This window comes from Hemiscyllium ocellatum, chromosome 31, assembly GCF_020745735.1.
Source record: "Hemiscyllium ocellatum isolate sHemOce1 chromosome 31, sHemOce1.pat.X.cur, whole genome shotgun sequence".
NCBI classification, from domain to species: Eukaryota; Metazoa; Chordata; class Chondrichthyes; order Orectolobiformes; family Hemiscylliidae; genus Hemiscyllium; species Hemiscyllium ocellatum.
Window position 1 is genome coordinate 13,976,164 of NC_083431.1, and position 16,571 is coordinate 13,992,734.

General features: G+C 50.1%; 1 protein-coding gene across 1 annotated transcript in view; it reads left to right on the forward strand.

The window, feature by feature from the left end:
- Positions 1-8,615: 8,615 nt before the first annotated feature.
- Positions 8,616-16,571, forward strand: part of sgsm2 (small G protein signaling modulator 2) — a 205,217-nt gene continuing 197,261 nt past the window's right edge. Inside the window, exon 1 of the mRNA XM_060847946.1 lies at positions 8,616-8,722. Within this exon, the coding sequence (XP_060703929.1) occupies positions 8,657-8,722 (66 nt within the window). The 5' untranslated portion in view covers positions 8,616-8,656. The remainder of the gene's footprint in view (positions 8,723-16,571) is intronic.

Genomic DNA, 16,571 nt, shown 5'->3' on the forward strand with positions numbered 1-16,571 from the left:
AGCAAAGGCCTTTTCACTGGGGTGGGGGAGTTCAAAATTAGAGGGCATAGGTGTAAGGTGGGAGGTGAAAGATTTAAAAAGGAGCTAAGGGGCAACTTATTTGTGAAGAGGGTGGTACGTGTATGGAATGAACTGTCACAGGAAGTGGTGGAGGCTGGTACAATTACAACACTTAAAAGGTACCTGGATGGATATATGAATCGGAAGGGTTTAGAAGGACTTACTTCCAACTGTATCCTTTGACTTCATTAAAATCATCACAATATAGACATGAACAGAGACCCCCCTGGTGCCGATGCACTGGCTGCAGCTCACTTAGACCGCTCTCAACCTTCCTACCTCCATTAATTCCCCTTCCCTTTGCTAAACTTCCGAACCTGCCTGCCAAAGGCTCGCTTCCAGCTGTTTCCAGATCACAGGGCACTGGCCCGCAGAGTCACCTCTCCCGAAATATTTTCGAGAGACTCCCTGAGGGGGAGTGTAGGGCCGGAATACTGTACTCAGAGGTAACCGTGGACAATGATGGGGCAGTCCCAGGGAAGGATGGAGAATGGCTCCAGCACAGACAGAGAGATCACCAGAGAGGCGGGACCCCCTCTCTACATCTCACCTAAAACTCAGCGGTCTCTTATATAAAACCGTGATAAGTGCTTTCTGTTTCCCTTAGAAAATCTGCGGTATTACCAGAGGATACCCGGGGGGCTGGGTCAATAATTCAAACGGGTTATTGATGGACCTTAGTCTAGCGGGAGGTGAAAATGTAGCTGTGAAGATTAACCATGATCTTGTCAAACGAGGAAGCAGGCTTTAATGGGTCCACGTTGGTGTCATCCACCATTCAACTCTGCAGGCTATCAGGATATATTCATCACAATCACTGACTGGCATGTTTTTAGAGGCCTTTGTATCTATCTGGGGCTAAGGGGAGTTCGATTTCTGTTCCATGAATATGTACTTTCCAAGGCCCGCCTGTCTCCTTCTCTCTGAGGCCTCAGCTATTTCCCTAACAGGACCATTGTATCACAGTCCACTTTGCTTTCTTTGTGAATCACCCCCGCCCCTCTACCTCACAGACTGTTCCTGGGAGAGCGTCCACTGTTTTATTTCTCTGAAGAACCCTGGCCTCAGACTGTCTGGGTAATCCTGAATCAGAGAATCGTGACAGCACAGAAGAAGACCATTCGGCCCATCGTACCTGCACATATTCTGTCCCCCAGAGCCAATCTTCTGCCTTTTCCCCATATCTCTGCACACCATTTCTACCCAAATAATCGTAGAGATGGCGAGCACTGCAGATGCTGGATAAAGGGTGGAGCTGAAAACTAAGCACAGCATCGGAGGGATAGGAGAGTCGATGATTCAGGTCGGAACCTTTCATCAGGGTTTAGGTCAGACTGGTGCTAGAAAAACACAGCAGGTCAGGCTGCATCCCAGGAGCAGGAAAATCGACGTTTCGGGCAAAAGCCCTTCATCAGGACTGATCCAATGCCCCGCTTAATACCTCTGTGGGGATCACATTCCAATTTTTTCCCTTAAGGAATCCTGCTCCCTCTCTGTCTGAGGGACTCCCTGTTCCAGAATGGGGAGGCTTTAAAATCCCTTGGCTTTGTGGGGGAATTCTGTCGAGTGTGTGTGTGTGTGTGTGTTGGGGAGTGGGGAGATGAGAATCCCCCTCTATTTGGGGTAAATTGCAGTCCAGAGGAATTCCTGTCAGCCTGATTGCAGACAGAGGAAGGGGCTGCTGGCGGTGAGGGAGAATTCTTGTCTCTTTACCTCGGGCGCTGGGACGGGGGAGGTGGTCTGTCTGGAAGGGTATGCGGAAAATAACTCTTCGTCTGTCTCCTGGGGGGGGGGGGGGGGGGGGGGCGGCTATGAGGACGTGTCCCTGCCTAAGGTGGAGTGAGAGGATGGGTTTGGGAGGGATGGTGAGGATGGTTGAGGGGTGGGGATGAAAAGGGTTGGGGAGGGCAGGAGAGAAAGGGCGATGAGAAAGAGGGTTTGGGAAGAGGAGAGTGGAGAAGAAGGGGAGAGGGACGAAGAGGGTAAGGAGGATTGCGGGAGAGGGGAATGCGGGGAGGGGGAAGAGGAAGGGGACTGTGTGGGGTCTGGAGGAAGAGGAGGTGTGAGGGGAGAGAGGGAGGAATGTGTAGTGGAGGGGAGGTGTAGGGCGAGTGTGTGAGATGTAGGGGAGGAGTGTGGGAGAGGGGTTAGGGTGAGGGGAGGTTGGAGGGGTGTGTGAAAGGGAGAAGGCGTGGGGTATGTGTAGGGAGGGGTTGTAGGGCGGTGGGAGTGGAAGAGATTGGAGAGAGAAGATGTGGGTGGGATTTGGAGTGAAGGCGGAGGTGGAGTGAACGGGTGTGGGGAAAGGGGATTCCGGAGAGGGGAGAAGGGGGATGTGAACAGGATGTGAGGGTGGCGTGACAGAGAGGAGTGGGGGAGTGGTGCAGGGGATGGGGAGACAGGAGTCGGGGTGTGGTGGGGGGATTGGGGAGAGGGGTGTATGACGATGTGAGGACAGGTGGGGACGGGAGGGGAACGGGGATTTGGAGGAGAGGAATGAAAGGGAAGGGACTGTGGGGTTTGGTGTGGGGGGTTGGAGAGTGAGGGGGAGATAGGGAGCGGACTGGGGGAGATGAGTGATGGAGAAGGGCATGGGGAGTGAGGGGGAGATGGAGAGTAATGGGAATGGGAGTGGAGAGTTGGGAACTGAGGGAGGAGTGTGAGGAAAGTGAGGGGGATGGGGAGTGTATGGGGATGGGTAGTGTGTGTGGAGAGGGAGTGTGTGGGGAGGGGGTGGTGTGGAGGGAGGGGAGGGTAATGGGGTGGGAAGAAAGGGTGCTGTGGGAGGAAATAGGGTGCTGTAGTGGTGTGGGAAGGGGAAGGGTGATGGGGTGGGGGAGATGGTGGGGGAGGGGATGGGGCAGGTGGAGAGTGAGGGTGATGAGTGGGGGAGGGTTGGCGTGGGGTTGGGGAGTGTTTGGAAGGTGGGGTGTGTGGGGTAAGGGATGGTGTTGGGATGTGTGGGGGAGGGTGTGATGGGGTGGTGTGGGGGGATGGGGAGGGTGATGGAATGGAGAGGGACAGGTGTAAAAGCTGGGGAATTAGGGTAATGGGGCTGTGGAGGGGTAGGTGTAGGGGATGGGGATTGAGGGTGAAGTGGCTGGGATGGGGGTTAGGAGGGATTGGAGTGGGGGATAGGGAATGAGGGTGATGGTGGTGGGGAATAAGTGTGATGGGATTGTGGTGATTGGTATGGGGATAAAGAATGGGGGTGATGGGGGTAAGTATGAGGGATGGGGAATGGGGGTGCGGGTTGGTATAGGGATGCGGAATGGAGGTATTGGGGGGATGGGGTATGTTGGTATGTGGAATGGGAAATGGCGGTGATGGGGATTGTTGTGGGGGATGGGGAATGGAGGTGATGGGGGTTGGTGTGTGGGGGATGGGGAATGGGGGTGATAGGTGGTTGGTGTGGGGGATGGGGATGGGGAATGCGGGTGATGGGGGTTGGTGTGGGGTGGTGGGGTGATGGGGTTGGTGTGGGGGTGGGGATGATGGGGGTTGGGGGGGTGGTGGGGGTTGGTGTGGGGGGATGGGAATGGGGTGATGGGGGTTGGTGTGGAGGGTTAGGATGATGAGAGATTGGTGCTGGGGGATGGGGATGATGGGGGATGGGAATGGGGTAATGGGGTTTGGTGTGGGGGGTGGAGGATGGGGATGATGGGGGTTGGTGTGGGGTGTTGGTGTGGAGGGATGGGAATGAGGTGATAGGGGTTGGTGTGGGGGGTAGGGTGATGGTGTGGGGATGATGGAGGTAGGGAATGGAGTGATGGGGATAATGGGGGGGTTGGTGTGGGGGGATGGGAATGGGGTGATGGGGTTTGGTGTGGGAGAATGGGAATGGAGTGATGGGAATAATGGGGGTTGGTGTGGGGGGATGGGAATGGGGTGATGGGTGTTGGTCTGAGGGGATGAGAAAGGGGTGATGTGGGTTGGTGTGGGGGGGGAATGGGGGTTGGTGTGGAGGGTTAGGATGATGGGGGGTTGGTGCTGGGGGATGGGGATGATGGGGGGATGGGAATGGGGTGATGGGGTTGGGTGTGGGGGGGTGGAAATGGAGTGATGGGTATGATGGGGGGGTTGGTGTGGGGGGATGGGAATTAGGTGATGGGGATTGGTGTGGGGGAATGGGAATGGAGTGATAGGGATTGGTGTGGGGGATGGGGGTTGGTGTGAGGGATGGATGATGGGGTTTGGTGTGGGGGTTGGGAATGCGGTGATGGGGGTTGGTGTGGTGGGTGGGGGATGGGGGTGATGAGGGTTGGTGTGGGGGGATGGGGATGATGGGGGGGCTGTTGTGGGGGATGTGAATGCAGTGATGGGGTTGGTGTGGGGGGTGGAGGATGGGGATGATGGGGGTTGGTGTGGGGGGGGTTGGTGTGGAGGGATGGGAATGAGGTGATGGGGGTTCGTGTGGGGGGTAGGGTGATGGTGTGGGGATGATGGAGGTAGGTGTGGGGGGTGGGAGATGGTGTGGGTGGTGGGGATTGGGGGTTGGTGTGGGGGGTGGAGTCGGTGGTTGGTGAAGGGGAGGGGTGATGGGGGTTGGTGTGGGGGAATGGGAATGGTGTGATGGGGATTGGTGTGGGGGGTGGGGTGATGGGGGTTGGTGTGGGGGGCTGAGGGGATATGGGGGTTTGTGGGGAGATGATGGGGTTGGTAAAGGGGGTGGGGTGATGGGTTGGTGTGGGAGGGTGGGGGGATGGGTGTTGGTATGGGAGGTGAGGGGATGGGGGTTTATGTGGTGGGTGGGGGGTGATGGTGATTGGTGTGGGGGGTTGGGGAGATGGGGGATGGTATGGGAGGTGAGGGGATGGGGGTTGGTGTGGGGGGTGGTGGTGTGATGGGGTTGGTGTGGGAGGTGAGTGGATGGGGGTTGGTGTGGGGGGTGGTGTGATGGGGGTTGGTGTGGGGGGATGATGGGGGTTGGTGTGGGGGGTGGGGTGATGGGGGTTGGTGTGGGGGTGGTGGTGTGATGGGGTTGGTGTGGGAGGTGAGTGGATGGGGGTTGATGTGGGGGGTGGTGTGATGGGGGTTGTGTGGGGGGATGATGGGGGTTGGTGTGGGGGGATGATGGGGGTTGGTGTGGGGGGTGGGGTGATGGGGGTTGGTGTGGGGGTGGTGCTGTGATGGGGTTGGTGTGGGAGGTGAGTGGATGGGGGTTGGTGTGGGGGGTGGTGTGATGGGGGTTGGTGTGGGGGTGTGATGGGGGTTGGTGTGGGGGTTGGGGTGATGGGGATTGGTGTGGGGAATGGGGGATGATAGGGGTTTGGTCTGGGGGATGGGAATGGAGTGATGGGGGTTGGTGTGGGGGATGGGAATGATGGGGGTTTGGTATGGGGGGATGGGAGTGGGGTGATGTGGGTTGGTATGGGGGTGGGGTGATGGGAGTGGGGATGATGGGAGTTAGTGTGGGGGGATGGGAGGTTGGTGTGGGGGTTGGGAAAGGGGTGATGGGGGTTGGGGTGGTGGGTGGGGGATGGGGATGATGGGGATGATGGAGGTTGGTGTTTAGGGGTTGGAATGGGGTGATGGGGGTTGGTGTGGGGGATGGGAATGAGGTGATGGGGTTGGTGTGCGGGATGGGGAATGGGGATGAGGGGGGTTGGTGTGGAAGGATGGGAATGGGGTGATGGGGGTTGGTGTGGGGGGGTGGGGTGATGGTGTGGGGATGATGGGGGTTGGTGTGGGGTTGGGGAGGATGGGGGTTGGTGTGGGGGGTGGAGTCGGGGGTTGGTGAAGGGGGTGGGGTGATGGGGGTTGGTGTGGGAAGGTGGGGGGCTGGGGGTTGGTATGGGAGGTGAGGGGATGGGGGTTTATGTGGGTGGGTGGGGGGTGATGGTGATTGGTGTGGGGGGGTGGGGAGATGGGTGATGGTATGGGAGGTGAGGGGATGGGGGTTGGTGTGGATGGTGGTGGTGTGATGGGGTTGGTGTGGGAGGTGAGTGGATGGGGGTTGGTGTGGGGGTGGTGTGATGGGGGTTGGTGTGGGGGTGTGGGGGGATGATGGGGGTTGGTGTGGGGGGGGTGGGGTGATGGGGGTTGGTGTGGGGTGTGATGGGGGTTCGTGTGGGGGGTAGGGTGATGGGGGTTGGTGTGGGGAATGGGGGATGATAGGGGTTTGGTCTGGGGGATGGGAATGGAGTGATGGGGTTTGGTGTGGGGGAATGAGAATGGAGTGATGGGGGTTGATGTGGGGGATGGGGGTGAGTGTGGGGTGATGGGGATGATGGGGGGGTTGGTGTGGGGATAGGGGTTGGTGTGGGGGATGGGGTGATGGAGGTTAGTGTGGGGGTGGGGTGATGGGGTTGGTGTGGGGGGGTCTGGGCATGGGGGTTGGTGTGGGGTGGTGGGAGTATGGGGGTTTGTCTGGGGGGGTGAGGGGATGAAGGGGGTTGGTGTGGGGAGATTATGGGGGTTGGTGTGGGTGGTAGGGTTATGGGGGTTGGTGTGGGTGGGTGGGGGTGTTGAGTGGATGATGGGGGTTGTTGTGGGGGGTGGTTTGATGGTTGTTGGTATGGGGAGGTGGGGGGATGGGGGTTAGTGTGGGGGGTGTTGGTATGGGGGTGGTGTGATGAGGTTTGGTGTGGGGATGGTGTGATGGGGTTGGTGTGGGTGGATGGGGGTTTGTGTGGGGATGTGGGGTGATGATGTGGGTTGGTGTGGGGGATGGGATAATGGGGGTTGGTGTGGGGGTTGGGATGATGGGTGTTGGTGTGGGGGGTGGGATAATGGGGGTTGGGATGATGGGTGTTGGTGTGGGGGGTGGGGTGATGGGGGTTGGTGTGGGGGGGGTGGGGGATGATGGTTGTTGGTGTGGGGTGAAGGGGGCTGGTGTGGGGTGGGGTGTTGGTGTGGGGTGATGGGGTTTTGTTTGGGGATGTGGGGTGATTATGGGGGCTGGTGTGGGGGTGTGTGGGGTGATGGGGATTGGTGTGGGGGGGTGGGGTGATGGGGATTGGTGTGGGGAGTGTGTGGGGTGATGGGGGTTGGTGTGGGGGGTGATGGGGGTTGGTGTGGGGGTGATGGTGGTTGGTGTGGGGGGTGGGGTGATGGGAGTTGGTGTGGGGGGTGGGGTGATGGTGGTTGGTGTGGGGGGGATGGGGGGTGGGGTGATGGGGGTTGGTGTGGGGTGATGGTGGTTGGTGTGGGGGTATGTGGGGGATGGGGTGTGGGGTGATGGGGGGTGGTGTGGGGGGTGGGGTGATGGGGGGTTGGTGGGGGTGTGGGGGGTGGGGGTGGGGTGATGGGGGTTGGTGTGGGGGTTGGGATGATGGGTGTTGGTGTGGGGGGTGGGGTGATGGGGGTTGGTGGGGGGGTGGGGGATGATGGTTGTTGGTGTGGGGTGAAGGGGGCTGGTGTGGGAGTGGGGTGTTGGTGTGGGGTGATGGTTTTTTTTGGGGGATGTCGGATGATTATGGGAGCTGGTGTGGGGGGTGTGGGGTGATGGGGATTGGTGTAGGGAGTGTGTGGGGTGATGGGGGTTGGTGTGGGGGGGTGATGGGGGTTGGTGTGGGGGGTGGGGTGATGGGAGTTGGTGTGGGGGGTGGGGTGATGGTGGTTGGTGTGGGGGAGATGGGGTGATGGGGGTTGGTGTGGGGTGATGGTGGTTGGTGTGGGGGTGTGTGGGGGAGGGGGGGTGGGGTGAGGGGGGGTTGGTGGGGGTGTGGGGGATGGGGGTGGGGTGATGGGGGTTGGTGTGGGGGGTGGGGTGATGGGGGTGGTGTGGGGGTGTGTGGGGGATGGGGTGTGGGGTGATGGGGGTGGTGTGGGGGGTGGGGTGATGGGGGTGGTGTGGGGGTGTGTGGGGGATGGGGTGTGGGGTGATGGGGGTGGTGTGGGGGGTGGGGTGTGGGGTGATGGGGGTGGTGTGGGGGGGGTGGGGTGTGGGGTGATGGGGGTGGTGTGGGGGGTGGGGTGTGGGGTGATGGGGGTGGTGTGGGGGTGTGTGGGGGATGGGGTGTGGGGTGATGGGGGTGGTGTGGGGGGGTGGGGTGTGGCGTGATGGGGGTGGTGTGGGGGGGGTGGGGGGTGGGGTGATGGGGGTGGGGTGATGGGGGTAGTGTGGGGGGGGTGGGGTGTGGGGGGTGGGGTGATGGGGTGATGGGGGGGGGTGGATGGGGGTGGTGGGGGGGGTGGGGTGTGGGGGTGGTGTGTGGGGGATGGGGTGTGGGGTGATGGGGGTGGTGTGGGGGTGTGTGGGGGATGGGGTGTGGGGTGATGGGGGTGGTGTGGGGGGGTGGGGTGTGGCGTGAGGGGGGTGGTGTGGGGGGGGTGGGGGGTGGGGTGATGGGGGTGGTGTGATGGGGGTGGTGTGTGGGGGATGGGGTGTGGGGTGATGGGGGTGGTGTTGGGGGATGTTGTGGGGGGGTGGGGTGATGGGGGGTTGGTGTGGGGGGGGTGGGGTGATGGGGGGTAATGATTTTGGGGCTGGTGTCCCTCGCCCAGGTGAACGCGCGCCTCCTGTCCGTTGACGTCAACGAGCCGCGGGTGCGAGCGGCGTGTGCCCGTGTGTTCCCTCCCCTCCCCCAGCGCTCAGCCTGAGCCGCCTCCTGTGTCTCTGTCCGTCTCCGCCGCCAACAACAACAAGAGGAACATGTCGGGGCTAGGCTGCTCGGAGGAAGACGCGAAGCAGAAGCTGCTGTGGAACGTGAAGAGAGAGGTAACCGAGGGAGGGGAGCTCGCCTCAGTCAGCGGCTCCTGCTGCTCACACTCACTTTCCCCGCTGGACCGGCATGTACTTCATGATTATTGTGATGTACGGCATGTGCTGACTGTCCTGAGGCTGTATTCATTGTCAACTGCATTTACTCCGGGTCAGCTTTCAGACTGACAGTCACTGGGACAGTATCAGTTCCATGTCCAGGCAGCAGAAACAAGGCTTCATCTAGTGTTGCTCTGTCTGTCTGAGTGTGTGTGTGTGTGTGTGTGCTTTTTCCACAGACATGGCACAACTCTTTTATTTTTAAGTCTTTACAGCATTAAATCTGTGTTGGGCTCTTTAAAAATGCCGATTCCTCTGTTACTGCTGGTTTCCAGCGTGTGCTGCTGCTGCTGGAGGTATTTCATTTCTGCACCAGCAGCGTCTGACAAGTTCCAAACCCCCTCGACATTCTCGTCTTATTACCATCAGGGTTTGTTTTTCGTTTCTCCCTCTTTCGCTAGTGAGTCAGGCGAAAGGGTTTCAGTTCTGAACGAGTAATGTCACCATCTCTTTTCACCTGGCAGGTTTCAGTTTGGGTGAGGCTGGGTTGTAAGGTATGGGAGGGGAGTGCCGTTTGAACATTAGACGCGCACACACACAAGAGCCTGGGCTGGGAAGTGGGTGAGCAGGAGTCCTGGTGTATTCTCGAACTATCCCTCGGGCATCCAGAAGTATCGTTCCAATATTAAAATCTCAGTTCCCCCCACACCCCAGTCACCATCACACAATAAAAAGCCAACCCTCCCCTCCACCGAGATTTCTGTTTTCAAAATATCCTTTTCTAATTCTAAATGTTATTTATGATGTAACTATTGACGCTATAATAACCTGCGATGAGATCAATTGGATCCAGTCACATGGTTGAGGATATAAAAAAGAACAGTTTCCGGATGGTGACATTTATTTGCACTTTGATCGATTCCAGTGGAATTCCCGCATAAAATGTTTTCAGTTAAAATAATATGGCCCTTAATTAGGTACATGTTTAACGCCAATTGTACATTTTCCTGTTTTAGCACAGTTTAAGCAGTTTGTTCAGTCTGCAATAACCCTTCTATAACTTAGTCTAAGTCCTAAACAGGGAAAGGGGATAGAAAGCGAGAACCTTAAACTGAATTGTAAAAGCAGGCCTGTAACCCTACGTGGGATTTCGCGGTAGATAATGTACCCGGAGGGAGAATGAATGAACCAGTGTGAGTCATGCAATTACGTGATGCAATCCAGTGACAGTTCCCGGTTGGCTGTAGGCATGGGTTTATGAATGAAAATTTGTGATTTCAAGTCTTCTAAAATCGTGATTTGCAACTGGAATATTTTCCAGTCCGTAGACACACTAATAATTTATTTCTTGTCAATACTGTATTTTGGTGCCAATCTGATAAATTTGTAATATGCTTTTTTGCTGCTTTCGATTTAGCTTATTAATCTGCCTTATTATTTATTTGCTTTTATTCGAGTCGTTTCTTTTTATTAGTATTTTTTCGCAGACTCAATTTGAGTTTACAGAAGTTGACTGTGAACATTTGAAACATCCATCTTTTGCAGAATAAAGCAGGGTCAGTTGTAAACAAACTACTGGCCCCAGGCACCAACTATCATTGGCAGCTTGTAGGTTCAGCCTGATGAGTGGCAAGTAACATTCCTGTCACTTACATGTCAAGCAATGACCATCTGCAACAACACTGGATCCAATTGTTCCCATTGACATTACCCTCACTGACTCTTTAACCATCAACATCTGAGGGTCACCAGAACCTTAACTGGACTAGCGACACACACATTATGGCTACAAGAGTGGATCGGAGGCTAGGAGTTCTGGAGTGACTCACCTGACTCTCTACAGCCAGTCCACCATCTACAAGTTGGGATGTGATGGAATGTTCTTCACTTTCCTGGGGGAGTACAAGATGCCCTGGAGCAATTCAAAGTTTATATAGTAATACCTTTCAAACCCTCAATCTATTTACCTTGAAGAACTAAGATCACAGGCACATGCAACACCACCTCCTGCAAGTTACCCTCAAAGTTACGTGCCAAGCTGACGTGGAACTATATCACTGTTTCTTTACCTTTGCTGCATTATTATCCTGGAGCATCCTCACTAAAAACACTGTGGGTGTACCTACACCAGACTCTTACAGTTGTTGGGTTTCTAAGACTGTTACATTTCTTTAAGGTAAAACAGAAGGAAACATGACCTATTCTGAAGTTGGCTTGATAAGAGTCTTGGGGTGGTTAAATATGAAAGCTAGGCTCATTCTTTATTGGAACAATGGTTGAAGTACTTACGGTTGAAAACCATGTAAAGGTCTGTGTTTGCTGCCCCAGAAAGGTGTTGAAAGTATTGTGTTATATAAGCAGTTATGCTATAAGCTGTTCTTTTATTTCTAAGATAAAAGAGGGTTGTGGCCTAGAATCATAATTTCTATCTGACTGTGGGGTTAATGTGTTCCTTGCCATGGAAGACGAAGCAGTTTTTGTGATCAGGTGACAAGGTTTCTCTTCAAATCAATGTATATCACAGACAACATCAGTTTTGTGTGATCAGGAGAGAGAAGAAGCCCTGGGCTTTTGAGCTATAGTTATAGTTATGTGGATGTGGCAGGAAGAATGTCTGTGATGGAAAATATGCATTATGCTGCCCCTGAAGGATTCTGAAAGATTTGTTTTGGTATGGTCTCAGGAGGTGAATTATCGGGACAGGATTTACTACTGGTAGTAGATTTAAGAAACTCACCAAAAATGTAGGGAACACCTTGATGGTCATTCAAACTTAATACTGTATGAAATGGGAAAATGCAAACCCATTGTATCGTTTGTTACAAGGACTTGAATTCCACAGAGTGGGTAAGTATATAATACGAGCATCACTTGTATAAGTTGCCCACAAAAAGAGAATAGCCTTAGTCTGTAATGCTTTTGTTAGTCATTAAAGTAAAAGTTTGACAAGGTGAAATCTTGTCCTATTATTCTTTCAGTTATTAACTGGAGGTGCATATTTTTTAAAAGCTAGTTGTTGTCTCTAAAGAGATTATGGCAACATGTGATGATTCAAGATGGTAGCTCAGCACCACTTTCCCAGGACAACTCGATACTGGGCAAGAAATGCTGCCTTTGCCCATACTTCATGAATGATTAGAAGAAAAGCATGAAGGAACTTATCCTGTCAAATCATCATTCTGAAAATGACCAGAAAACTTGTGTTTGAAGCCCTGGAGAATTAGTAGTATTTCACTTTCTCTTTAAATAAAATGGACCATTTTGGAAGCTGATATTTCAGGCAGCCCTTGAGTTACCTGTCTCTTATAAGGTACACTTTAGACATTACTTTGTGGTGTTATCTAAAGTGTGGAAATAAGCATAACAAGCAGAAAAATTCAAGGAATCTACATATACATTAGAAGGCCATTTGACTATGTGGCTAATGGAGGAAGGCACTGAGTTAGATTTGCTGATCTATGTCTTTGCTGTACAATTTCTTTTCAACTAGAATTGTATAAATTATTTAGATCTTAATTCTTTCTGGAAATCCTGTCTTTAAAGTTAAACATTTTTGAAACATTTTTGTGTCTGATCATATTGCACCTATAAAGCACTTATTTGCTAAACTACAGCACTGAACTGGAAATCATCATTGACTTCCAAATTCACTGAGTGAGTAATTAGCTGGATGTTTGAGATATACTGAACTAAATGCCACATTCTCTACTTTATGTTGTGGTTTTCCAATGTCCTTTAATTATTGACTCTGTATCTTTTCTTATCCCACATTTCAACTCATCTGAAATTGTTTCAACTTCTACTAAAAAGAATCTTCATTATTGTACTGTACATTTTGTGTATGACAATACGTGTCCTTACAGCTCATTCATGTCTGTGGTGACAGTTTCCATTGATTTGGTTCCTGCTGGGAACATACTGCAACACAAAAATGATTCACCATAAGCCCTGCCCCCTGCTATCCAAGGTATTTACTAGAGTCTCCAGCCTGAACTCTACCTATTTCTCATACTGGAGACAATACTTTAACACATTGTAGTTAAACGTAGGATAGAAGATACAGCTTTATGCTGACTAATCTTTTCTCTAGGTCATCCATTGTAATAAATCTACAATACAAGCTTTCTAAATATAAAACTCTGCACAGCCAAGGACTTAACACTATCAGACAAAGCTGTGTGTGCAGTATTTTTCTACTGTACTACATCAACAGACGACAGTTTTGTGCACATTCACTGTTCAGATCATCCAGTCTTGCTCATGACTTTTTTTTAAAAAATCTCTAAGATAATGGCAAATCATGTCATAATGAACAAAGGAATACAATAATTATAAACACAAAACTTTTTGATAGTTATTGCTGTTAAAGGACAGATAACGTGCTTCGAGATTTTCTTGTTTAGTTGTGATGTCTTGGTGCTTATTTATAGCATTAGGAGAATGTTAAATTTCCTTTAAGGGATGTTATCTTGTGTTTAATAAATAAAATAGTTCAGTTACTTCTCCCAGCACAAAGACTCGCTTAAGAACATTGGTATACCCAAGCTGCTGTTAGAAAACCTAAAGAGAACTGATGACAGATGCTTAAGCTCTTTGACTACCTATTTAAGCCAAAAATGCAATTTTAGTACTGCTGAATAAAACTTCCTTAACATCCATCTGTTTGCTGACCATGATGCTGTACTAAATTAATCCCATCTGTCTGCACATGGCATGTGTATCTCTCTATTCCCTATCTGTTTATGTATCTGTCTAAATGCCTACTGAACTTTGTTATTATATCTGCTTCTACCATCTTCCCTGGCAGCGCATTCCAGGAACCTATTACCTACTGTGCTTAAAAAAAAACTTTTTTCTCTCAAGTTCCTTAAACTTTTGCCAGACCACCTTAAATCTTGCCCCTAGATTTGACATTTCAATCCTGGGAGAAAGACTCCACCTTATCCATGCTTTTCATAATTTAATATATTTCTATCAAGTTGGCCATCAGCCATTGACGAAGGCAATCCATGTTTGTCCAACCTCTCCTTATTGCCTTTACATTCCAAGTCTTACAACATCTTGTAAGCTTCTTTTGCACCCCCTCCAAATCCTCCACATCCTTCCTTGAATGTGTGACTAGAACTGCATACAATACTCAACTAAAAATCATATACAATTGCAATGTGACTTGCCAAATTTTATACTTGTGCCATACATCTTCTTTACCAATTTATTCCACTTGTATGCCGCTTTCAGGGAGCTATGGACTTGCATCCCAGTTTTGACTGTTTATTCTGCTATATCCTTTGATAACTATTCTCACTATCCACACTCCACCAAGTTTTGTTGTCTACAATCAAATCAAATCAAAACTTATAAATCAGACCCACCTAAACTTTTGTAGAAATTGTTTATTATTATTACAAACATTGGAGCACTGATCCATGCAGAAAACCACTAGTTACAGATCTCCAGTCAAAATGCACCTCTCCACAATTAGTCATACAGCATAGCAACAGACCTTTCTGTCCAACTCATCCATGCTGACTAAGTTTCCCAAGCTAAACTAATCCCATTTGCCTGAGTTTGGCCCATATCCCTCTAAACCTATCTTATTTGTGCCCATCCAAATGTCTCTTAAATGCTGTAACTAACTATATCTGCATCTACCGCTTCTTATGGCAGTTCATTCCACATACGAACCACCCTGTATGTGAAAAATTGCCCTTCAGGTCCCTTTTAATTTTGCTCCTTTCACCTTGAAAAATGCCTCTTAGTTTTGAACTACCCCATCCTGTAGAAAAGACTTTTGCTATTTACCTTATCTGTGCTCATCATGATTTTATAAATCTCTTTTTAAACATCTCACATTCAAGTGAAAAGGATCCTAGCCTATCCAGCCTCTCCTTACAATTCAAACCTTCATCCCCTACATCCATGCATTCTTTGAGAGACTGCAGTGCACTGGATAAGTGGTGGCACTCTGGCATTGACTGTCAGTGGTAGCATAATAGTACAGCAGCCAGAAAGCCACATTGCTCACAACACTTAACTGATTTGGATGATTCTCCCTCTGATGAGCAACCTTATTCTCTAACTTAACCATCACTTATTCAGCAGCCCGCACCTATTGCCTCCTTAGCTGCATATGTTGGAAGATCCTCACTGAATCCCTGTTATTCTTTCACCAATGCCACTTGTCATTGTCCATTGGAAACATAACATATAAGCAAGCAGTTGGACAGGTTTGAGTTCAAACATGACATTTTGTTGATGGCTAGTAAACGGGGAACACGAAGAAATTAATTAAGGCTGCAGTTTTCACCCACAATATGAATTGAATGCTTGTCCTTGACAGTTCATGATGGTCTTTTGCACCTAATTAGCAGCAAATGGAGCTAGTTTTCAAACAGATCCCGTCTGCCTTGTGATACCTCATGCTGCTGAGCTCTGTCACCCACAAGATTAGCCGCCTCTAGTCCAGCGTTGTCATCCTCTTCGTTGGATGACTGTCCCTGTTACCCCAGCTCCTCTGCATCTATTGTGTTGCCTCGTTGTCTGCTCCCTCTACATAGAACACAGTGCACCAGGATGGTGCAACACATGCTGTCTAGATTGTACTGGAGGATTCCCACCACCCCCGCCCTGATTACTGCTATGCTGTGACACCCCCCTCCCCACCTGAATTGCAATAAAACATTCGATTCACAGGGAATTTCAAAATAAGAACTTATTTGCTCAAAGATCTTAATGGTGGAAGTCCATGCATACTCATCAAGTACCTGAAGGAAAATATTTGGTCTGTCAAGGATTCAGATTTTTCTGTGAGGACAGTTGAAACCAACACAAAAAGTATAAAGAATGCATTTTGGACTGTTTTCTGCGATTCATCAGAGTCTAAATTTGATCTTTTTATGAATTGAAATTAGTTTAGTGGTTGATGTGAAGATTTTCTCAAGGTTCTGTGAAAATTGAATGCTCTTGTAAGGCAAATTAACATTTATTCCTAATTATACAGCAGCTTATCTGTTTCTAATTAAATCAGGACTTATCTGCCTTGACACTCAGACAGATCACGACATTTGATTTTATGCAATAATTATGTATGCGGATAGACACTTGTGTCATACTACAGCATAAATTATCTTGAAGATATTCAATATTCCTTTCAGTTCTTTTTTGTCTACAAACTTGCAGCACGCAATTTGAAACAATGGTTTCGAATGTACTCTCCAATTTTTAGAGGGCTGGTTGAAACTAGTTGCAAAAATGTGATTTTCATTACAAACCTTTATACTTTGATCTTGGTTTTAATGTGTGTTAATGCCTCTGACAATCTATACTAAATTAACACCAGTTGTTGTAAGACATTTTCTTAACGAATAGAAGGAAATTTAACTTGCAAAAGTTTTAAAGTAATTGTGTTTTGTAGTTTCTCCTCTAATGATAACATAACTATAATGTCATGGAATCAGGAGAAGATCATTCAGTCCCTTAATTCTATACTTCATTTAGTAAGATTATAGTTTGCATATTCCTTTCTGTAAAAAGACATTGGGAAGCAATATTCATCAATGAAGCTATTACAAAGGGATAATGTAGTTGAGACTCCAGAGACAGAATATTGTTTGAGCTAATCAACAATAGAGAGCTATACATTGCTGAGTGTATAGTATATGGAGAAAGAGAAACATTTATAAGCAAGTTGCATAAATTACATGCAAGAACTATATAGTAGTTATAATTGAGAACTTCAGTTATCCTAATATAGACTGGATAGCAATATTGCTATAGGCAACCAGTAGAAGGAATTCCTAAAATGTTC